Source organism: Dama dama, chromosome 5 (genome assembly GCF_033118175.1).
Source record: "Dama dama isolate Ldn47 chromosome 5, ASM3311817v1, whole genome shotgun sequence".
Lineage (NCBI taxonomy): Eukaryota > Metazoa > Chordata > Mammalia > Artiodactyla > Cervidae > Dama > Dama dama.
This window is the reverse complement of record NC_083685.1, coordinates 112273072-112294334: the sequence shown is the minus strand read 5'-3', so window position 1 is coordinate 112294334 and position 21263 is coordinate 112273072. Positions and strand designations below refer to the sequence as shown.

General features: G+C 57.4%; 3 protein-coding genes and 1 long non-coding RNA gene across 8 annotated transcripts in view; 3 read left to right on the top strand and 1 right to left on the bottom strand.

Moving 5' to 3' along the window:
- Positions 1-591: 591 nt before the first annotated feature.
- CCR10 (C-C motif chemokine receptor 10) lies at positions 592-2718 on the top strand. Of its 2 annotated transcripts, none has more exons than XM_061141214.1 (2): positions 592-643; positions 1514-2716. In XM_061141214.1, exons 1-2 carry the CDS (start codon positions 620-622, stop codon positions 2582-2584), a joined length of 1095 nt encoding a protein of 364 aa, XP_060997197.1. In that variant the 5' UTR covers positions 592-619; the 3' UTR covers positions 2585-2716. The 2 variants fall into 2 exon arrangements, with proteins under 2 accessions (XP_060997197.1, XP_060997198.1); XM_061141215.1 differs by lacking the exon at positions 592-643 and adding an exon at positions 1208-1389 and having other exon boundaries at positions 1514-2718.
- A 2009-nt stretch (positions 2719-4727) lies between these two features.
- PLEKHH3 (pleckstrin homology, MyTH4 and FERM domain containing H3) lies at positions 4728-13575 on the top strand. 3 transcript variants are annotated; one of them, XR_009693042.1, is made up of 13 exons: positions 4728-5359; positions 7352-7407; positions 7768-7847; positions 7945-8136; positions 8227-8384; positions 8497-8617; positions 9636-9942; positions 10538-10745; positions 10971-11107; positions 11389-11521; positions 11717-12150; positions 12465-12656; positions 13196-13333. XR_009693042.1 is itself a non-coding variant. In XM_061144074.1 (13 exons), the coding sequence occupies exons 1-13, from the start codon at positions 5198-5200 to the stop codon at positions 13367-13369; spliced, it is 2370 nt and encodes a 789-aa protein (XP_061000057.1). In that variant the 5' UTR covers positions 4731-5197; the 3' UTR covers positions 13370-13575. The 3 variants fall into 3 exon arrangements, 2 of the variants coding, with proteins under 2 accessions (XP_061000057.1, XP_061000056.1); XM_061144074.1 differs by having other exon boundaries at positions 4731-5359; positions 10971-11098; positions 11717-12175; positions 13196-13575; XM_061144073.1 differs by having other exon boundaries at positions 4731-5359; positions 11717-12175; positions 13196-13575.
- Positions 13576-14527: 952 nt separating this feature from the next.
- Positions 14528-19656, bottom strand: LOC133057511 (tubulin gamma-2 chain). 2 transcript variants are annotated; one of them, XM_061144075.1, is made up of 11 exons: positions 19369-19656; positions 18931-19043; positions 18564-18731; positions 18194-18262; positions 17602-17681; positions 16983-17109; positions 16040-16126; positions 15793-15942; positions 15288-15440; positions 15043-15204; positions 14528-14921 (listed from the first exon to the last, which is right to left on the bottom strand). In XM_061144075.1, the coding sequence occupies exons 1-11, from the start codon at positions 19415-19417 to the stop codon at positions 14724-14726; spliced, it is 1356 nt and encodes a 451-aa protein (XP_061000058.1). In that variant the 5' UTR covers positions 19418-19656; the 3' UTR covers positions 14528-14723. The 2 variants fall into 2 exon arrangements, with proteins under 2 accessions (XP_061000058.1, XP_061000059.1); XM_061144076.1 differs by lacking the exon at positions 18564-18731.
- A 100-nt stretch (positions 19657-19756) lies between these two features.
- The window catches only part of LOC133057509 (uncharacterized), a 43728-nt gene continuing 42221 nt past the window's right edge, over positions 19757-21263 (top strand). Inside the window, exons 1-2 of the long non-coding RNA XR_009693041.1 lie at positions 19757-19807; positions 20831-20949. This is a non-coding gene — a long non-coding RNA (uncharacterized LOC133057509). The remainder of the gene's footprint in view (positions 19808-20830; positions 20950-21263) is intronic.

The following is a 21263-nucleotide window of genomic DNA, read 5'->3' as shown; positions in this document are numbered from 1 at the left end:
CGCTCTCCTGGCACGCGCCGCTTTCCCAGACCCCGCGCAAGCGCGCGCCTCAGCCCCGCTGAGAAAGGGCGGGGGTAGAGAGCCTCCCGCCACCGGGAAATACCCTGAATAACCCGAGGCTGACAGGGACTGTGGCCGCAGAGATGGGGGAAGGGAGACAGGGGCCGGCTAGAGGATCCTGGAAAATCCAAGAAAAGAGATGGAAAGGGAGGGTGCTTGGAGATAGGGAGAGGTGCAAGTAAAAAGAATCTAACATTTTCGGACAGCAAATTCTGCTCCAGGCACGCGTGCTAGGCACCTTCATCACCCTGTGAATTCTGCATTTTTACCTCACTTCATTTTGCAGATGAAAATCCTGAGGCTCAGAGGTAAAAAAAAAAAAATTCTTCAGATCCCACATGTAGCTAGCAAGTGATAATATTCCAAAACCCTTTCTTTTTCTACTGGCAAGGTAATGGGAGATAATTTTTTAGGAGGTAGAATACGAAAGTTAGGTAAAGAGGGCCCACAGACCCTCATCCTCACCTCCTCTCAGCCCTTCTCCCCGCCCCTTCCTTCCTGTCCCATTAGTTTATAACTTCTCTCGGTGGCTTTACCTCAGAAACCTGAGTAGCCAGAGATGGGGACTGAGCCAGCAGAACAGGTGGGAGTGGGGGCAGGGGGGAGGAAAGGGTTACAGGGAGGGAGGGTAAAGGTGAAGGGATGGGATTCCCCACCTGGCACCAGGTCTCTGCCTTCCTATGACCTACCTAGGATGCCTGGAACCCTCTGGGACCAGGGGCCCTCCAGATAGAAGGGGCTAGTAATGAGAGGCTGGGGTTGGGGGACACGACTGGGTATGAGAGGAAGGGTGAGCTGAATCTAGAGGTCTAAGGCCCCAACTGAGCCCAGAAAACCTGAACTCCAACCTTTACGTCATGAGTAGTTCAGTGAACCTTGTACTGGAAGCTTAGGGGTGGGGGTGAGGAGGAGAGAAGGGAAAGGAGAGATAGAAAACGTTCTCCAGACCAAGCAAGGATTCCCGGGACCAAGTCTGAGGAAAAGTCTGCATGTGGGTGTTTTTCCAGGAGATGGCGCTGCAAAGGAACGGAAGCTCTTAACATTTATTAATAATACAGACGCTGGGCCATCAGAGAGCACAGATGCTTCACATTCATTATCTTCCTTATTTCAAACAATCCTTGCTTCAAACCACCCCACCGGGAGGGCTGATCGGGATTTCTGATCTCCACATTACCTATTAGACAGCTGGAGAGCCAGAAAAGCAAATGATTTGCTCAAGGTCACCCAGGAAGCCGGATGTAGGGGCAGGAGGGGTGTGCCGGAAGTCAAGGCCTGTCGAGGATATGCTAGGAAGAGTTTGGAAAAGAGTTTATGTCTTCTCTCTGTGTACAGTACCATTGTACCTGGTCACACACGGGCTCCTAGCTTGGAATGCTTGTGTGGGAGGGGGAGGCGTGTGGTGGAGGCTTGTCTCATAAGGTCTCTCTTCTCTTTGTTTTGGCTTCCTCAGGTCTCCTGGGGCCCCTACTCTGGGGACGATGAGGAGGCATATTCGGTCGAGCCGTTGCCAGAGCTCTGCTACAAGGCCGACGTCCAGGCCTTCAGTCGCGCCTTCCAACCCAGTGTCTCCCTGACGGTGGCTGCACTGGGTCTGGCCGGCAATGGCCTGGTCCTGGCCACTCATCTGGCAGCCCGACGTGCTGCCCGCTCGCCCACCTCCGCCCACCTGCTCCAACTGGCCCTGGCCGACCTTCTGCTGGCCCTGACACTGCCCTTTGCCGCAGCCGGGGCTCTGCAGGGCTGGAGTCTGGGAAGTGCCACCTGCCGTGCCATCTCTGGCCTCTACTCGGCCTCCTTCCACGCTGGCTTCCTCTTCCTGGCCTGCATCAGCGCCGACCGCTACGTGGCCATTGCTCGGGCCCTCCCAGCTGGACCGAGGCCTTCGGCGTCGGGCCGTGCACACTTGGTCTCAGTCATTGTGTGGCTGTTGTCACTGCTCCTGGCGTTACCCGCTCTCCTTTTCAGCCAGGATGGGCACCGGGAAGGCCAGCGGCGCTGCCGTCTCATCTTCCCCGAGGGCCTCACGCAGACGGTGAAAGGGGCGAGCGCCGTGGCGCAGGTGGTGCTGGGCTTCGCGCTGCCGCTGGGCGTCATGGCTGCCTGCTATGCGCTCCTGGGCCGCACGCTGCTGGCCACCAGGGGGCCCGAGCGCCGGCGCGCGCTGCGCGTCGTGGTGGCCCTAGTGGCGGCGTTCGTGGTGCTGCAGCTGCCCTACAGTCTCGCCCTGCTATTGGATACTGCCGACCTCCTGGCGGCCCGCGAGCGGAGCTGCCCCGCCAGCAAGCGCAAGGATCTGGCACTGCTGGTGACCGGGGGGTTGGCCCTCGCCCGCTGCGGCCTCAACCCCGTGCTCTACGCCTTTTTGGGCCTGCGCTTCCGCCAGGACCTGCGGAGGCTGCTAAGGGGTGGGGGCTGCAGTCCAGGGCCTCACCCCGGCGGCGGCCGTTGCCCCCGCCGGCCCCGCCTTTCTTCCTGCTCGGCTCCCACTGAGACCAACAGTGTCTCCTCCTGGGACTACTAGGGCTTCGAATCAAGAGGACGGGGCGGCCCGATAGTGGGAAGGGGGAGTCGATGGGGGGCACTGAGAAAGAGGTAGGGACCCAAGGAATTGCTTCTGTACTTTGGCACATTAAATAGACAGCATGGAAATGAGATGCAACTCAACAACTGTTACTATTTTTGAGTCACCGGCTTGGAAGTGATTTGTAACAGGGCAGAAATGGTGGTTTCCCCCCCCCCCCCACTTCCCACTCTCCCGTCTTGGCTCTGAGAGGAAGGCGCTGAGAGCCTGGGTGGGGGTGGGGGGCTCCTGAGCCTGCTAAAGCTCTAGACACTGACACCCACCCCTCCACTCTCACAGGGTCTCTGCCAGCAGAGGTAAGGTGGGAAAGTTGCCAGGCGAGGAGGGGTGGGGGTTTCTCCTGAAATAGAGTAAGAAGAGCTTTCTAACAACTAGAGTGCTATCCAGTAATGGCTGCCTTAGCAAGTACCGAGTTCCTGGCCTCTGGAATGCTCAGGCTGAGGCTGTCCGGGACTGTGTGTGCCTATGCCTGGTGTGGGGGTAGGAACGAGGCCAGGAGATTCCCGTTTTGGGTGTGCTTTTGGATTCAGTTACCACTCTACAGTCCCTTCTAAGGTTCTCTTTTGGAGAGAAAAAAGTAATCTAAAAAGTTGAGTCGGAGTTTTTCACCTTGGAGAAAATCCAAGGAGAGAATTCCAATTTGCAGATTTCCAAAGAGTGGTTATCACGGGTGAGGTGGGGGTGGGGTTGAAGCAATTCTCCGTCTTCCTTCGGGACAGGGTCAGAGGGAATGCACTGAGCCTGCTGGAAAGACAACGGAAAGAACTTCCCTGCAGGCAAGGACCTGGGATCCAGACAGGGAAAAGAGTATATTGTTTCCATCCCGAAGAAGTCTCAGCTCAGGCCTCTCTCATCTGGGGCGAGGACAAGGCTGGGATAGCCTCTAGAGACATTGATTCCCAGTCTTTGTTTTACATAGTCAAGACACGCAGAATGGTGTCCACGTGCCACAACTCTCGCAGTTTAATATCCGGTCAGCAAAGCTGCCCTGACCACTGCAGCCAGGGGTCTGGGGACCCAGGGCAAGAAGGGCGGAGAGTGGCGGGGATGTCTCCAGAGAGGCGCGGGCCTGTCGTCTCTGCCCTGTCCCGCCCCGCCCAGCTCGGGCTAGCTTTCCTTCTCGGAGCCTCCGGGGGCTGAGACCAAGAAGCACGGCCTCCCGGGACCAGGATCCAGGGACGGCCCGGAGATGGCGCCGATCCTCAAAGGGTCCAAGCCACTGGGGGCCAACCTGGAACCCTCCACCGGAGCTCGCGGGAATCGCCGCTGAGTCAGCAACGCACGCGCGCGCCCGCGGTCACTCTGGCCCCGCCCCTCTGGCCCCGCCCCGTCCGCTTAGAGCCTCGGTTAACCCCTTCCTACCCAGAACCGCAGGAACGTCGCCTGATAAGCCTCCACTCCATTCGAAGACCACGGGATGCCCTAGAATCCCGTCACTCTACACTCCCAACTGGAGTTCAGTGAGTTGTGCGCTCTAAATTAGATTTTATTTCGGGCCCTGGACTGCACTTTCCCGGAGTCTCTGCCTCAGCTTCTACACCTCGAAAAGGTGACTCAGATCGAGGAATTGGACTCCATCCACGGACAGAGGGCTACACCTCTAGGACTGTGCCTGGCGCAGGTAGCTAAGGCTCTTTCCTTTCTTACGAACCCTGTGACGAGACAGCAGTCGGAGGGCAGCACTCGGAGCCTTCCTCTATGCCCTATGGGCACTTTGTTCTCCAAAGCTCTTGCCCAAGAGCGCTTTTAATTTGTTGGTTGGTAAGCCAAGAGTTAAAACAAGAGCTTGAAGGCGGGCTTCCGTGACATCACTAGCAGTTCGCGTCTGACCTCAGAGGCGGGGGCGTGGCTAACATCACTCTGCCCCCTCCCTCCCTATTCCCCGGCCCCTCCCCGCTGTCACCAAGCCAGGGGCACATGATGCAACCCGCCGCGGTTCAGAAGGTTGATTGGTGGCCGCGCCCGGCGCCAGGCACAGGGATTGGACAGAGGAGGCTGTGACGAAAACTGGACACAGCCCTGTAAAGAAGGGAGGAGAGAAAGAAGAGGGAGGGGGGCCCGAAGAGGAGGGGGTAGGGGAGGCGGGGTCCCGGCACTGTGCTCGCGCCCCTAGCGCGCCAGTCCCCGGGCTGCAGGGAGCGCAGCGCGCGCGGCCCGGGCTCCGGCCACCGGACGCTCTACCGGACACGACCCTCCTTGGAGCTTGGACAACTGCCCACCTCGGACACTGCACCGGACACTGCCCCCCACAGGGCTGGACACTACAACGGACACTACTTCCCAGCTCCGGACATTGCTCCCTCTCCCCCACCCCCAGCCCTGGACGCTTCCCCTCCTCCCCCTCCGGGGGCCCAGACTCCGAGCCCCCTGCAGGCTCCAGCTAGCGACCCTTTGCACCCCAGCGCCAGACACCACCTCCTCCCAGTGCCCCACTCCCTTTCCCTCCTCCCGCCTCATCTTTCTCCTGCTCTGGTCGGAGCCCCGCCAGTTTCTCCGACCCCCTGCAGCTCGGCCTCGGCTGCCCGCGCCCCCATCCCGCGGCTGCTCGCCCGGATGCCTCTCCCCGGGGGATTGTGGTGGCTCCTCTGCTGCCGTCGAGGCTTTACTCTTCTGCACCGGGACTACGGGGACGGCGAGCTTAGCGGGGACGGGGACGAAGACGAGGACGAGGAGACCTTTGAGCTACGGACCCCGAGTCCAGCGGGCGGCGGGAGGGTAAGTCCCCGGGGGGTTTGGAGCCTTGTCTCAACCCCTCTCACTACAACCGGCCGTCAAGCCTAATCCTGCTCCAGACGCCAGCAAACGCCGGGTGGACTGGGGTCTCAGGAGACGTTTTTGCCTGGGGGCCCGAAGCCCCCGAGAGCTCCAGCAGCAGCCCGCCTTGGGATGTGCCTGTGGGCCTCGCGCAGCACGCTGGGCGCTGTCCACCTGCTGGGGGCCCTGAGGCAGGGGAGGTGTCACGCCTGGCCCGACCTGGCCCTGCCTCTCCCTTCCCCGCCGGGCCCGCGTCCCATCCCGTCTCCTTCCGCCTCCGCCAGCGCCGAGGAATGTGGCGAGGCCGGCTGGGCAGCTCGGACGCCTGGGTCCGCTCCGCTCCCAGTTCACGAGCGCAGGGCGCTGGGGCCAGATGCGGGAGTTCCCGCCGCAGGAACCTGGGCGAGGGGAAGCAGGTATCCTCAGACTGGGGTCCGTGGCGGGGGCTCCATGGAGAGGGAGCTGGGGGCCACAGCTCTCCAAGGACCCCTCATCGTTATCCTGGCAGTCAGGACAGAAGTCTCCGCCCTTCTTGGTGAGGCTCCTCGGGAATCCCTGAGGGAATGGTGAGAGACACTCGGCCCTGGGGTTTCGTCGATTCTTGCCGTGGGGAAACTGAGGTTCTACTGATGTGGGGGAGGATCATCCCCTTACGTCCCCTCTCTGATGCCGCTACACCCCAGGCACCAGACTTCGGGCAGCCAGACTCTGTGCTGTGGCCTGGGTCAGGCTCCCATCCCCCGCCCAGGGGTCCCCAGCAGGCCCAGTGGCTCATTGCCCGGGTGGGGCGGGCTGCGCCGCCGGGGCCGGCGCCAGCACCTGGCGGAGGCGGAGGGCGGATAAATATAGAGGAGGGGGGGGGGGGAGGGAGGGAAGGAGGGGACTGCGATTAGGGTAGTTGGTCTAAGAGAGGGGTCAGCACCTGCCCCTACGGTGGTGTGGCTGAGAGCCCCTCTTGGCCCCACCAGAAAATAAGAGGACCTGTGCCCCCTGAAGGCACAGGACCCAGGCATCCCCAAGCTTCCAGCCTCGGCAGGGTCGGCTTTGTGAACCACTGCCATTGCGTCCCTCATGCTCCACCTCCACCCCCCTCCCCCCAGAGCTTGGGGACAGGTGTCCCTGGTCCCCCTCCCCCCGCCTCCTGGCTTTAGCTGCCTGGTCGCAATGGGACCCTGGCACAGTTCCTGCCTGACCTGGCTCCTGGATGGGTTTTCAGCCTCTCTTAGACCCCAATCTACAGTAGAAGTTCCAGGGCAGGAAGGTGGGATGGGGTAGGGAGGGCAAAATCCTGGACTATACTCTCCATGCATGGTATTCTTCAGCCTGGCCTGAGCCCCAGCAAAAGGGCAGGGTCTCTACCTACAACTGAGTTTCAGCGGTGTCTGTGGGAGAGGATAAGACGCTCTTGAAGAAACTCCTATGCTGAAAGGGTTCCTCTTCCCTTCATTCACCTCCATGCCTACCACCTGCCTGCCAGCCTGAATGCCCACCAGCCAAAGAAGGGAAAATGAGGGGGGAGGGTGACTTCGAGTCTGCCAGAGCAAGAAAGGACTTCACCCACCACTCCCTTTTCAAAGATTGGGAAGCTAAGACCCAAAGACTCGAGGGGGCTTGCCCAGGTTCCACAGCGAGTTTCTGACTGGAATTAATGGTTGAGCTGGTATTAGAACCCTGGTCTCCTGACTCTGCCGGGTGCCTTTCCTACTCTTCCCCAACCCGACTGCCTCTTGAATCAGAGACAAGGCGAGAGTCTTGGCTTCTTAGCTTGGGTTGTTGGATAGAGACTGGTGGAAGGGGCAAGTCCAGTGGCTTCAACTCGCTGGGTCACAGTCACAGTCACCACCCCACGCCTTGATTCCTCAATCCCCTGAGCTGTGCCGTCCCAGAGCAGAAGCCACTGGCATCCTACAAGGAGGGTTCTGAGCCTGAGGGCTGCCCTGCCTGTTTCCCCAGGGCCCCCTAGATGTGACGCTGACTCAGCCTATGCGGAGTGGGCCAGTTTCAGACAGGTGAGCCCAGCCCCTGCAGTCCCATGGTCTGGAGACCCCAGCCGGTCCCTGGGACCCCCATCCTCTCCTTCTTCCCTCATGCGGTTGTGCAATAAGGGAGAGGCCTTATGCCGGACGCTGTGGTTTGGCCAGGGTCCCGGGGGGCGGTCCGGCTGGGGGCGCGGGGAGGAAGGGGGGGTCCAGGCTATTTCTGGTTCGAGGTCAGAATGGCCCAGCGGTTCCCACAGCCTGGGGGAGGGGTGCCCAGCCCGGGAGTAGGCACCCCTCGCAGCCTGCCTGGGGAGCCCTTAGAGAAGAGCCTCCTGGAGGCGGGGTGCAGGACCGGCAGGCTTGCCCAACCCTCGCTCCCCTCTTGCCCAGGCTGCAAAGCTGGGAGGAGACGCGGAGCCTCATCCCGGAGAAGGGGCCGTCTGAAGACGACCCAGATGTCGTCGTGAAAGGTGGGGATCCACCTCATATGCTCTAGAGGCCCCATCCCAACCCTCCAAGGGATGCTGTCTTATCCTGCTGATCCCCCTTCCTGCCTTCTCCCCGAAGGTTGGCTGTACCGCGAGCCCCGAGGAGGAGGGGCGCGGCCCTGGTTGCCCCCGCGCCGAGCCTGGTTCGTGCTCACGCGGGACTCCCTGGACCAGTTCAGCAGCAGCGGGAAGGGGGCGAGGCGGCTCGGGAGCCTCGTGCTTACCAGCCTGTGCTCGGTGTCCGGCCCTGAGCGCAGGCCCAAGGAGACTGGTGAGACCTCCTGGGGATTCTCCTACCTCCCCAGGCAGCTGCCCCAACCAGCCCTGATTGCCTGTCCCCCGCGGCCTCTCTTTCCCCCAGGTCTGTGGTCAGTGACCGTGTCTGGCCGGAAGCACAGCGTTCGGCTCTGCTCGCCTCGCCAGTCGGAGGCAGAGCGCTGGGGGGTGGCGCTGCGGGAGGTGATCGCCTCCAAGGCGCCTCTGGAGACCCCCACCCAGCTGCTGCTCAGGGACATTCAGGTGCGAGGGAGAGAACTCCATGGAGAAAGAGGAGGGTGATGGACCCATAAGCTTTCCAGCTTCACGGGGGAGCTCCCTTCTCCATCACTGAGATCATTTCCCTGGCCTCTAGGAGAGTCGTGGGGACCCAGAAGCCGTGGCCCTTATTTACAGAAGAAACCCGATTCTGAGGCACACCAGTGGAGCCCTGTATGCCCCACTCCTGCCTCTGCCGTACGGAGTCAGTACCCCAGGTGAGTGGTGCCATGGCCCAAGTCCCTGCGATGGGGTCTACTTGATAGGGAGCTAGGAGTCCTCAGAGGACTAGCCCCTAGCCCCTCATTTTTCAAAGGATGAAGATGAAACAAGAAGCGGAGCAGACTGATACCCAGGGTAGAGGGGGAGGGAAGCCAGCACAGAAAGTAAAGACCCCCTTTGACTGACTACCTTCTCTTTGGGTCTCATTCTGACTACCGATGTCCCTTCACTCACGGGCTTTTACACTCTCTCTCTTGTTCTTTCATTATGCTCTCAACACCATGACAGACTTCCTTTACAAGTGGTGGAAAAGCCACCACCTCAGGAGAATGTGCTGGCCTCATTTAGCTACACTTCTCCCCAAAAGGGTATAATGACAGGCCCAGGTTCTCAAGCTAGAGGAATAAGGGGAGCTGGGAGAAGAACCTTGGTTTTCTGACTCTCAGTCCAGCCTGTTTTCTGGCCCACAGTGATGACTCTCAGTACCTAATTACAGCATCCACGGTTTGACTCTGTGTCCTTTAGTCTATCCCTCCAAGTTACTAGGGCTTCCCTGGTGGCTCAGATGGTAAAGAATCCACCTGCAAAAACAACCTGGGTTTGATCCCTGGGTCTCGAAGATCCCCTGGAGAAGGGAACGGCTACCCACTCCAGTATTCTTGCCTGGAGAATTCTATGGACAGAGGAGCCTGGCAGGCTACAGTCCATGGAGGAAGCAAAGAGTCACTACATGGAGAAGCAAAGTTACACGACTAACACTTTTTCCCAAGTTACTAACTTGAAGCCTAGCCTTAGTGGGTCTAGAGGGGGAGATTCCTGGGAGGCAGAGGTTGAATTTGGCTCCGTGGGGACCATTGCTTTCCCTTCACTCTTCCTGTCCTTCGCACTCTCCCCCTCCTTGCCACCCCTGTCCCCTTGTACTCCCTCTGACCTTCCGGCGGTTCACACCTTCCTCCCAGGGCCCATCTTTGTTTCCCCTCTCCAAACCGTCCCTCCGCCCCCACCCTCCCTCAGGTCCCGGCTACGCGCCCTTGCGCGAGGAGGCCGTGAGGCTGTTCCTGGCGCTGCAGGCCCTGGAGGGGGCGCGGCGCCCCGGGCCCCTGATGCAGGGTGTGCTCCAGACCTGCCGGGACTTGCCCGCGCTCCGAGACGAACTCTTCCTGCAGCTGGCTAAGCAGACCTCGGGCCCCGCGGGGCCCCCCGGGCCGCCAGCTACCCAAGACCCCGCGACCCTGCGGTACTGGCAGCTCCTCACTTGCATGAGCTGCACTTTCCGGCCGGGGGGAGCCGTACGGGGACACCTCCTTGGGCATCTGGAGAGGTGAGAGGGGAGGCGTGGGGGTAAAGCCAAGGCGAGGGAGCGGAGGGAGCTGGGAAAGAATGGCAGGCCATTCCAAAGGGTTTGGCAGATGGAGAACTTGGACCCAGAGAAGGGAAGGGACTTGCCCAAGGTCAGGGCCGCTGCTCCAGAGCGCAGTGCCTTTGTGGGAATCACAAGTTCATACCCCACTTGCGGGCGGAGGAATTACAAAAAAGGCTCCCACTTTGGGCAGAAGAATTATTAAAAGGCTGTTTTTCCTCGGGGCTGATGCAGTCCAGTGCCAGGACTTTAAGGTTGGAAGGCAGAATGCGGCTGGAGTTTGGATTTCAACCCAAAGGAGGAGCATGGAAATTTTGGGAAGTGGGAGGGGGCAGATAGGCTGCCAAGGGCCTTAGAAAGTAATTCCGCTCCTTACAGAGCATGGGGGTGGGGTGGTGTTTAGATTCACAACAGCTGGTGGTGCTGCCTTCAAGGAACTTAGAGTTGGAGGGGAGGGAATCGGGCGAGGTGAAATAAAGTCTGAGTTTAAAAGGCAATAGGGAGGAAGAGAAGAAAAGTCCTGGGAGCACTAACCCTCCAGTTCTCCCTAATCCAGGACTGAACAGGCGCTCCCGGACTCGGAACTGGCGGAATATGCGCGCTTCATACGGAGAGCGCTGGGCCGGACGCGCGGCCGGGAGCTAGTGCCATCGCTGGCCGAGATTTCCGCGCTGAGCCGACGGCAGGAGTTGTTGTGCACCGTGCACTGCCCGGGGGCTGGTGCCTGCCCTGTGGCCATAGACTCTCACACCACGGCGGGAGAGGTAAGACCAGAGAGAACCCCGGAAACCGAAGCCTCCCAGCGTCCAGTGCCTGGGGTGCCTGGACCCCAGGTTTGCCCGAGTCTGAGAGTCATCAGTTGGGTAAGGGCTGCGTGTGGCGGGACTAAGAGACCTGAAAGATCCCTCCAGTTGAACCCTTCCAAAAGTACTGGCAGGCCCCCTGCGCGGTCTGAGCCTGACTTTCCTCTTATGCTCCCTGCCTTGCAGGTGGCTCGAGAGCTGGTGGGGCGGCTGGGCTTGACCCGGAGCCGTAATACATTCGCGCTGTACGAGCAGCGAGGGGCGCAGGAGCGAGCCCTGGCCGGGGGGACTCTCGTGGCCGACGTGCTCACCAGGTTTGAGAAGTAAATGTCCAGCCCCAGCCCTGCTCTCCGTTAGCCCATTGGCCTCTCCGCTTCGATCCATCCCTAAGTAAACGTTTACCGAGCGCTGGCCTCCGCACGGTGAAGTTCACAGGCGGATTCCTGCCCGCCGGCGGTTTGCAGTCGGGCTTCCAGGCTCGCCTCCGCGGTCCACTCAGCCCGGGCGGGCCCCGCCCCCAATCATCTGGCCTCGCCTCTTTCCCCTGGGCAGCGCCTTCGGGGCCCTGCTACCCGGCCTTATCGCTCCCTTCTTTTTTCTGCAGCTTGGCGGCGGAGGAAGCCGGGCTGGAGGACCCGCCGGACACCGGTTGGAGACTGTGTCTGCGTCTTCACGGACCTCTGCACCCTGAGGGGCTGTCCCCAGATGGTCACGAACTGCCCTTCCTCTTTGAGCAAGTGAGGCTCTCCTGCACTCATGCCCGGGGGAGACCCCCCTAGCATGAACCCCTTCCTTTCTGGGCCTTCGCTTTTCGTCGTTATGACAACCCCGGGGGAGGCGGTGCTCCTACCCAGACCTACAGTTCGGCTCCCCGAGGTGTCTTCGCGACGGTACCCCCGACTCCTGTGCTGATGCCCGCTGCCTCCCCGTAGGCTCACGCTCTGCTGCTGCGCGGCCGGCCACCCCCGCCCGACGACACGCTGCGCGCCTTGGCGGCGCTGCGGCTGCAGAGCCTGCACCGGGACTTCTCCCCGCGGGCGCCTCTGCCGCGCCTGGATCGCTTGCTCCCCACCCCGGCCCGGCCGCGTGAAGATCCTCCCCGCCCGCTGCCCAGGCCTCCCCACTCCGCCGCCCTGCTGGCCGGGGCGATCTGGAGCCCGAGCCTGGCCAAGAGGCGGGCGGAGCGGGCCCGGCACGGCGGGGCCGGCCGCACCGCGGGAAGCGTGGCCCGCGAGGGAGGAGGTGGCGCCGGCAGGGCGGCTGCTGTGCTGGGAGGCTGGAAGCGGCTACGGGGCATGGGCCGAGCTGAGGCCATGGCTGCCTACCTGGCTCTGGCGGCGCAGTGTCCAGGGTTCGGCGCTGCTCGGTATGACGTTCTGGAGCTGAGCACGGTGAGGGGGAGAAGGGAGAGGGGGACTCTGGTGGCCCAAGCCCCACACCTTTGCCCCAGAGCCACAGGCCCCCGCTGTGGGTCACTGTGCTCTCTACACCCAGCACAGCTGCCCATCTCAAAGCCCAGGAGTCACTGTCCCTGACGCCCTCACTCTCTGGAGCTGTGGATCATGTTGGGGGGGCGGGGACCAGGAAACGTCTTGCTCACAGCCATCTCCCTCCACCAAAAATAATGCAGCAGGGTCCCCTCTTTCCACCCTGACTCTGCCTGTCTGTCCACCTATGCAGGAGCCTGGTGGGGGCGCTCCACAGAAGCTATGCCTGGGCCTGGGAGCCAAGGCCATGTCCCTCTCGCGGCCCGGTGAGACAGAGCCCATCCACAGCGTCAGCTATGGCCGTGTGGCCGCCTGCCAGCTAATGGGCCCCCACACCCTGGCCTTGAGTGTGGGAGAGAGCCAGCTCCTCCTGCAGAGTCCCCAGGTGAGTGGGAAGAGGGTGTAGAAGGAGGAAGGGAGGGAGAGGGTGTTAAGAAACATTTATGAAACATTGAGCATGGGCCAGGTACAGCTCTAGACCTTAGGGATCCCGCAGTGATCAAAGACAAATTCAAGGAGCTTGAGTTAGTACCGGCCATCAGACACTAAACAAGGAATCAAAGACTGTTAAAGATAGTGACAAATGCTATGAAGGAAAGGGTAGTGAGACATGAAGTGACTGGAGGGGATCAAAACATTAGATAGGATGGTCAGGAAAAGCTACTCAACACCACGCAAAGGGAGATCCTGGGACACAGCTTTCCAGGCAGAGGGACCTGCCAGGGCAAAGGTCCTGAGATGAGACTCGCCTTAGGATAACAGAGGAGCAGAAGTGTGATAGGCACAGAGTGAGGGAGAGTGGTGATGAGGAAGGAAAGGTTGAGGAGGGCAGCTCACAAGGCCTTGGGAAGGAGCCTGGGTGGAGGATGAGACAAAGGAGAACTCATTGGCCCCTTTTGTACTCTGACCTCTGCCCTCTCTTAGGTGGAAGAGATCGTGCAGCTGGTGAATGCCTACTTGGCCAACCCCTCCCCCGAGAGGCCCAGCAGCAGCCCTCCTCCATGCCAAGACCTGCCAGACACCTCCCCTCCCAGCCAGCACCCGGGCCTGGACGAGCCCCAGGGACAGTCTGGCTGTTTGGGGCAGCTGCAGGACTGAGCTTGCCAAGAGGTCACGACCTCCCTCTTGCCTCCAGCCTGGATCTGGACTACTCTGAGATTTCAGGGAACCATGGACCCTTTTGGCCCTGCAGGGACAGGGCATACCCCACATGCAAGGGCTGCAATGGGTGCAGACAATTTTCTAGTTTGTTTCTTAATTTATTTGTAGAAGACAAGCAAAAAAAAAAAAAAAAAAAATCCTTATTTACACAAACCCTTCCTGTGGGAGTGTTGTCAGTGGGACAAGTTGGAGCCCCAGAGCTCAGAGCTCCACCCCCAGGGACGCCCACACTCCCAGGCTTTTACCAGCACTGAGAGGAGTCTGAACACCGCAGGGCTCCACCCTCCTTGACCTTCTAGATTTAACCTCCTCGTAGCCAGTATGCTGCCCTAGGGTGGTGGGGAGGGCAGACAAGAGGGCAGTTTTGGAAGCTGGCAATTACTCATCCTTCTTCCATTGAGTGGCATGGGGGTGGCCTCTTGGCGTCCCTGAGGCCCGAGGGCAGTGAGTCACCAGGACTGGCACTACCCAGTCCTACCCTGGTGTCCAGCTTCTGGGTCTTAGTTGGGACCATCTTTAATATGCCTACTGCTTTGGGCCTGGAACAGAAGAAGCCTGGAGCAGGATCAGACCCAAGAACTTCTCTGGCAGACAATGAATTGATCGGGATGGGCTCAACTTTACTCCTGAGCTGTTAACTGCTTTATCAGATCGAGCTGAATTGGGTTAACTCCTGAGGATCTAAATGCCTTGGGCCTGGGAATCCAGAGTCTTGGCTTTCTTGACTTGCTCAGAATGCTGCAGGCCTTCTTTTAGCAGCCTCCACAGACTCTGCCCTGAGTGGAGGAGGCTGGGGCAATATGAGCAATGTATCTCCACCCTCGGGCAGGACCTTAGGCACAGAGGAGACAGCAGACATCAGTAACACTCTGTAGTCTTGAGAGTAGGACTGGCTCCAGTAAAACAGCCTGGTTCTAGGCAGGGATGCTCATGGAAACAATGGACACAGATCGGGACCACCTGGTAAGACTAGAGCAGGTAAAGCCTACCCTACCAATACATGCCTGGGAACTGTGAGGCACCACGGAGATCCTTTCATTGTCCCCCATATTCACCTACCAAGGCCTGACAGTTATTCACAGACCAAGGCCTGACTATATTCACAACTAAGCTTTATTACTTTATTAGAGCTAAATAAGCATATCAAGGGTGATGTCATCAAAAGGAAGAAGCAAGGCCCACTCTTGGGTTGGAGAAGAATCTAGAACCTTGTTGGTGAGGGGAATTTGGACCAGAGGAACCAAGTATGATGGGGCGGTGCTTACTGTCCAGAGAGTGCAGTAGGGAGGACTCACTGCTCCTGGGTGCCCCAGGAGATGTAGTCTGGTCGAGTGGCTGCATGGTACTCATCAATCAGCTCCTGCACAACCTCCCTGGACCTGTCCAGCTCGTCAAAGTTCTCCTTAAAGATGTCCTCCTTCCGGAACTGTTCCAGGAAGGCCTCCCGCTTCCGCAGCTTGTCATACTGCTGGCAGGAACTTTCAAAGAGCTGAAAGAGATAAAAGTCTCCAGGATGGGAGCCAGGGGGAGACAGGGGGGTGGGCTGGATCTGGTGGAGAATGATGACGGTGGAAAAGAGGGGCTAAAGCAGAGCAGGCAGCCAGGCTCACCGAGGAGATGCTGGTGTGGTTGGCCATCATGAGCCCACTGACCCTGTGGGCAGAAGGCAGGTAGGGCGACTTCCTAGACAGGGCTACCTGGATGCTGGCGGGGCCCCAGGGGATGAAGTTGGCCAGTTTCCGTTCCCGGATCCTCTGCAAGCTCTTGTGGACCTGGGGTGGGCACAGGGATGGTGGTGGTAGCCCCTCCTCTACCCCTGTGGGCTCCGGAGGTAGAACGAAGGGGCCTCACCCACCTGGGTGGGGTCCACCTCCCCCTGGATGATGTTGAGGATGGCGATGTAGCAGTGGTTGGTCTGGCGATCCCGACCTGTGGACACCATCACGTTCTTGGGCTGCAGCAGTCGCCTCATGACATCCAGGACCGTGGTCTTTCTCACGCTGGCCACCTGAGGGTAGAGGGGCCACAGGGCAGCCCGGTACTCAGTACAGTCAAGAGACGCATGGACAGAGAGCATGAGATGACGCACAGCCCCATCAGACGCGGGGCAGCCTGGTCTCTCTGGGGAGTGTCCTTAGATTCAGGTCCTCACTGAGGGATCAGAGATCTCAGTCCCCCAGAGCTCAGCTAACTCATGTCCTTGTGCAGGAGGATCAGCAGACCCCGTACAGCCCCAGCCCTGCAGGGCGCCACAGGCAGGGGGAGAGGAGAGCGAGTCAGCCAGCAAGCAGGGCCTGCGGGTGCAGCCGAGAGAAGGGAAAGGCTGGTCAGGGCCTGCTGGGCCCAAGGGCTGCTCTTACCGACTGGTCCGTGGTGAGGGGGGTGTAACCCGTCATGAGGAAATGGAGCCGTGGCGTGGGGATGAGCGAGGCGATGAGGCCGATGAGGTCGTTGTTCATGTAGCCGGGGTAGCGCAGGGTGGTGGTGCTGGCTGACATGATGGTGGACACCTGGGGACAGGGTGCCGGGTCACGGGCCTTGTCCTGGGGGCCTCCCTTCCCTAGATGGTGCTTCGGGAAGGAGGGAGTCCAGGAGTGGGGGGCTCACCAGCTGGTTGATCTGGGAGAAGGAGGGATTCTGGATGTGCAGGCGGTCTGTGGCGATCCGGTTCAGGGCTGTGTTGTCCAGCACCACCTGGGGGGACAGAAGAGGGTCACAGCACCTTTTTGAGGAGAAAGGGGGCAGAGAAATAGGTTATTAGCTTAGTCCCCCTCTACACTCCAAAACTAGGAAGCAGGTATGTTCATTTAAAGGGCAAGTACTGTCTCTGGGGCATCAAGAGACACTTTTCTACCATCCAGTGCATTAGAGAAATATTTGACTGTCCAACATGTGCCATGCATGGTACCTGGCTCTGGAGAAACCATAGAGAGTAAAACAGGCATGGTCTTCCCCCTCACCAGGTCTATAGTCTAGAGCAGCGGTCCCCAACTTTACCAGTTTCATGGAAGACGATTTTTCCATGGACTGGGGTAGGAGTGGGGTTTCAGGATGATTCAAGTGCATTACATTTATTGTGCACTGTATTTCTATTATTATTACATCAGCTTCACCTCAGATCATCAGGCATTAGATCCCAGAGGTTGGGGACCCCTGGTCTAGAGAAGGGAGAGTGGCATTGAATATAAAACAACAGAAAAGTATAGCTATGCCTGAAATAAGCACAAAGGAATTTGACCTTGTCTGGGTGGTCAGGGAAGGTTTTGCTAAGAAAGTAACCATTAGGCTGAGAGTGGAAACATGAGTAGGTATTAAATAGGCTAAGTGGAGACATGTGGGAGGGGGGTGTTACTCACTTTGTTGAGAGTCCTGCTACCTAAAGGAACTATGAGAAGCTTGGGGTCAGGTTCTTATTTCATACTTTGGGCCACCAGGTATGGCTTTGTTGGTTGCCTGTTCTCTGGGCAAGGGCTTGGGAAGGGCAGAGTGTAGGTGTCTCACTGGTTTGGGGAGGTAGGCCAAAGGCCCCACTTCCTCCTCCCATGCTCACCACACAGTCGGCGTTCTGGGTCAGCCTCTTGAGTGTGAGCAGTGAGTTGTAGGGCTGGACCACCACATCGCTCATCTCGTCCTGATTGGGAAACACTGAGTATGTCTGTACCAGCTTCTTGGGGTACCTGGGGGTGAGGAAGAGGGAAACAGGAAGGTAGCAGAGTGAATTGCAAGGACTCTCATCACTGCCTCTGTCTTCTCCAGGGATAACGGGGGCCAATCCTTTCCAAGTGCCACCAAGGTCTTAAACAAAAGGAGTGAGGGCAGAACTGACTTGCTCAGAATGCTGCAGGCCTTCTTTTAGCAGCCTCCACAGCCTCTGCCCTGAGTGGAGGAGGCTGGGGCAATATGAGCAATGTATCTCCCAGAAGCCAAAAAAGATAAACCTGAAGCATCAAACCTCCCTCCCTCCTAGGTCCTCTCCCCCACCTATGCAGACTCCCTGTTTCCTGAGAGTTATTGCTTCCAAGATGTTCCCTGGGAGGCCAGGCTCTGTTCCTCCTTATAAGTGAAGGGCGGTAGGAATAGGGCTTTCAGTCCAAAAGAAAAAAGTGACAAAAGAAAAGACATTACCCAGGGAAACAGAGCTAATGCCCTCTTCCCAAACACAGGCTTACCTGTCATTCAATCGCTCCAAGAGGTAGGAGCCCAGGCCAGAACCGGTCCCCCCAGCGATGGAATGACACAGCACAAAGCCCTGCAGGGGGAGGAATGGAGAGGCAGTCTCCAGGGATCTGGGGGAGAGGCTTCAGGCTTGTCTCATGGCCCACTCCCAACCCGCTCAAGTCTCAGGGCTTCCTGTATATCCATCCAGTGTGAGGCTCCTTGAGAAGGAAGGAGCTGATGCCATCCAGATTAGGATCTTCTTGAGGACACAGACTGTACCTTATTTACTTCACCATCTCACATCTTATACTCAATGAAAGAGTTATGAATTGAATTGCCCCATCACACATCTGATCAGACTCTTTGTGACCCCATGGACAGTAGCCCATCAGGATCCTCTGTCCATGGAATTTTCCAGGCAACAATACTGGAGTGGGTTGCCATTCCTTTCTGCAGGGATCTTCACGACCCAGGGATTTGAACCCAGGTCTCCTGCATTGCAGGCTGATTGGTTATCCTGAGCCACCAGGGAGGCTACCTCTTGACTTTCCCCAGCACTTTTCAGCTTCCTCGCTCCTCTCCCCTAAAGGGGCAGAACCTCACCTCTAGGCTGTCACTTCCATCTGCTTCTCGGTCTATGATGTCAAAGATGTCTTCATGGATTTTCTCACCCTGTATAGAGACATGAGGAAGGCAGAGACATCTATAGAGACGTGAGGATGATGTTTCTGGAGAGCATTTCTTTTCAGCACCAGTAACTCTACCTTGGGACACTGCTGATGCCTCAAGCAGAGCCCCAACTGTGGCCCTCACCCCAGAAATGCTACTTTGCATAAACTTCTCTGTGTCTGTCCCTCTTATCAGGGTAGTCCCTTGTCTCTTACTGTCAGTATGGTCTAATCACCAGACTGCTTGTGCTTGCCTTACCCCAGGAAGGGAACATCAAGAGTCTCTGGGATGGCCACCTGGATACCTGGGAGAATCCGCTGGCCCAGTTGTTGCCAGCTCCTCCTCCATGCTCTGACAAGTATATGTTCTCTGGGTTGTAGAGCTTGGCATAGGGGGAGTTGAGGATGGAGTGGATCACCCTGGGCTCCAGGTCCAGTAGCACTGCCCTCGGGATGTAGTGCTCATCATCGGCCTGTCAAGAGGAGTCCAGGATGGGCCCAATCAGCTAGGGCCTGCCCAGTCCTCCAGTCCTCCCAACTCCGGCTCCTGCCTGCCCTCCTCCTTCAAACCAGCTGCCCTGGCTTCTCTGCCCAGTGGGTTTCCCAGTACCCAAACCCTTCCCTTCAGGCCTCCTGGGCCATTGCCAACCCTGGCTAAGTCGCTGGCAGCACCTGGTAGAAAAAGACGTCCTTGCGATCAGTGCCCTCGGTGGCGAACTCCTCCACGATTCCCTCGGGGCTGATACCATGCTCGGCACACAGCTGTTTCCAGAACTCGAACCCAACTGAGGGATGGGGAGAGACGCCTGGGTCTGCTAAAGCCCTCTAGCAGAGGGCTCTCGGGAGCCCAGGGTGAGGCTCAGACAGTCTCACACATTCAAGGGTGGGCCCAAGACGCCCGGGTCTGGGAGCCGTGACAGCTCAGGGTTAGAGACATGTCTCTCGTTCTGGGTGTCTGAGACCTGGTTCATCATGCGCAGTAGGGCAGGGGGTTTATGGAAGGGAAGCGGGGCGGGGGTGGGGTGGTGGTGCTGGAGGATGCCAAGCACTCGGGTGGGACCCGAAGGGGCAGAACCGGAGACTAGCTGGGCCCGGCTCTCGTTCGCTCACTCTGGTTGCCGCACTGGCCCAGCTGCAGGGTGATGATCTCCCGGGGCATCGCTCTTCAGATGAGGCCGCGCCAGCCTGGCCAGGCCCGGCGGGAGTCACGGCAGGGACAAATGCCTGGCAGCTGGGCGCGCAGGACGTGGGGAGCGCGCGCTCTCTTCTGCTTTTGACGCGGATGCTCGGTCTGCGCGTGTGCAGTGCGGGCCTCCTCTCGGCCGGCGGCCCGGGAGCCCAACCTGGGCATCATTTTCCCCCACAGCAGTTGCAGCTGGAATTCCGCACAAGCGCGGAGTGAGGCCACGCCCCCTCCTGCCCACCCGCCCCAGCTCTGCGCCTGCGCAGTGAGACGCGCCGGGCAGCGGGGAAGTGACCGGGTGTGGGGGAAGGGAAGTGAGGGAGGGGACGTCCAGGTGTCTGGAATCACCGGCGCTCTGCTTTATAGGTAGGTGAGCGGCTCTGCCTGCTCTGCTAGGTAGAGGGGCTGAATTCAAGCTAATTTTCTTCTTTTAAATTTCTGTTTTTAAATTATATGTATCTAACAATTTTTACCATTTTAACCATTTTTTATTACAATTTTGTGAAGTTAAGTACATACATATTGTTCTGTAACGGTCTCCAGCAGTCACCTCCAGAACCTTGGCACCTTCCCAAGCTCCTACCTGTTGAACAGTAACCCCGCCCTTATTACCATTCTGCTTTCTGTCTCAGTGAATTTGACTAAGTGCCTCATACAAGTGGGATAACACAGTATTTGTCCTTTTGTGTCTGGCTTGTTTCACTTAGGTAATGTTCTCAAGGTTACTCCATGTTGAAACATATATCATAATTTTATTCCTCGTTAAGGCTATATAATATTCCATTGTATGCATATACCACGTTTTGTGTTTATCAATCCATCTGTCAATGGACATTGGCATGCTTCTACTTAATGCTGCTAATGAACATGGGTGTCTGAATATCTTGTTTGAGTGCCTACTTTCAGTTCTTCTGGGTATATGCCCAGAAGCAGAATTGCTAAATCATGGCAGGATTGTGTTTCCTTTATTTGAGGACTTTCCATACTATTTCTCACAGTGGCTGCACCATTTCACATTCCCACAGCAACACACATGAGTTCCAGTTTCTCCACATCTGTATCAACACTTGTTACTTAAAAAAAAAAAAAAAAAAAAAGCCATCTTAATGAATGTGAGGTGGTATCTCATTGTAGTTTCTATTTTATTTTAAATTTCAAAAAGTTTTAAACATGCAAGCATGATTTTGAATTTTTATTATATATTTTTTATTTTGAAATTTTACATAAATGGTATCAGAGTGTAATATCCTTTTGTATCTTGCTATTTTCACCCTACTTTAGCTTTAGTGATTTAGCTATGTTGAGACGTGTAGATTCATTTCGTTCCTTTTAACTGCTTCATAGTATTTCATTGAATGGATAAAAACAGTTTATTCTATTTCCACACAGGGGTGATTTGATTGTTTCCACTTATTTGCTGTTACATCAAATGCCTACAGGAGTTATCCACTTGTGAATGTGAAGAAAAATATCTTTACCAAGAGCTTGTGCATCTTCAACTTTACCAGGTTTGGCATATTTTTTCCTAGATGGTTGTTACCAACTTATACTTTTAACCAGCAATAGCATTTTCATTTCCCTATACTCAGTTCCACACTTGGGTTATCAGATCTTCATTTTTGTCAGTTCCAGGTAACTCATAGCTGTAACTTCCAGTTAGGATCACAATCAAAGCTGATTCAATTTTCTCTTGTTACTGATCCCTGGGAATTGCCTGTTCATTTCCTTTGCCCTTTTTTTTTTTTTTTTTCTATTGGGCTGTTTCTCTTAATTCAAGATATTCTACGAATTTTTTTCTTGGTTTTATGGGTTGCAAATATTA

What these genes read in the sequence shown, in the direction of transcription:
- LOC133057511 (XM_061144075.1), bottom strand. Translation starts at nt 19,417, where the DNA reads ATGCCCCGGGAGATCATCACCCTGCAGCTGGGCCAGTGCGGCAACCAG. An exon ending in GGGCCAGTGCGGCAACCAGA is followed by an intron (nt 19,044 to 19,368) that starts GTGAGCGAACGA and finishes CCCATCCCTCAG; the next exon opens with TTGGGTTCGAGTTCTGGAAA. An exon ending in AGGACGTCTTTTTCTACCAG is followed by an intron (nt 18,732 to 18,930) that starts GTGCTGCCAGCG and finishes TCCTCTTGACAG; the next exon opens with GCCGATGATGAGCACTACAT.
- CCR10 (XM_061141214.1), top strand. Translation starts at nt 620, where the DNA reads ATGGGGACTGAGCCAGCAGAACAG. An exon ending in GGACTGAGCCAGCAGAACAG is followed by an intron (nt 644 to 1,513) that starts GTGGGAGTGGGG and finishes TGGCTTCCTCAG; the next exon opens with GTCTCCTGGGGCCCCTACTC.
- PLEKHH3 (XM_061144073.1), top strand. Translation starts at nt 5,198, where the DNA reads ATGCCTCTCCCCGGGGGATTGTGGTGGCTCCTCTGCTGCCGTCGAGGC. An exon ending in GCGCAGGCCCAAGGAGACTG is followed by an intron (nt 8,137 to 8,226) that starts GTGAGACCTCCT and finishes TCTTTCCCCCAG; the next exon opens with GTCTGTGGTCAGTGACCGTG. An exon ending in TCCTCCTGCAGAGTCCCCAG is followed by an intron (nt 12,657 to 13,195) that starts GTGAGTGGGAAG and finishes GCCCTCTCTTAG; the next exon opens with GTGGAAGAGATCGTGCAGCT.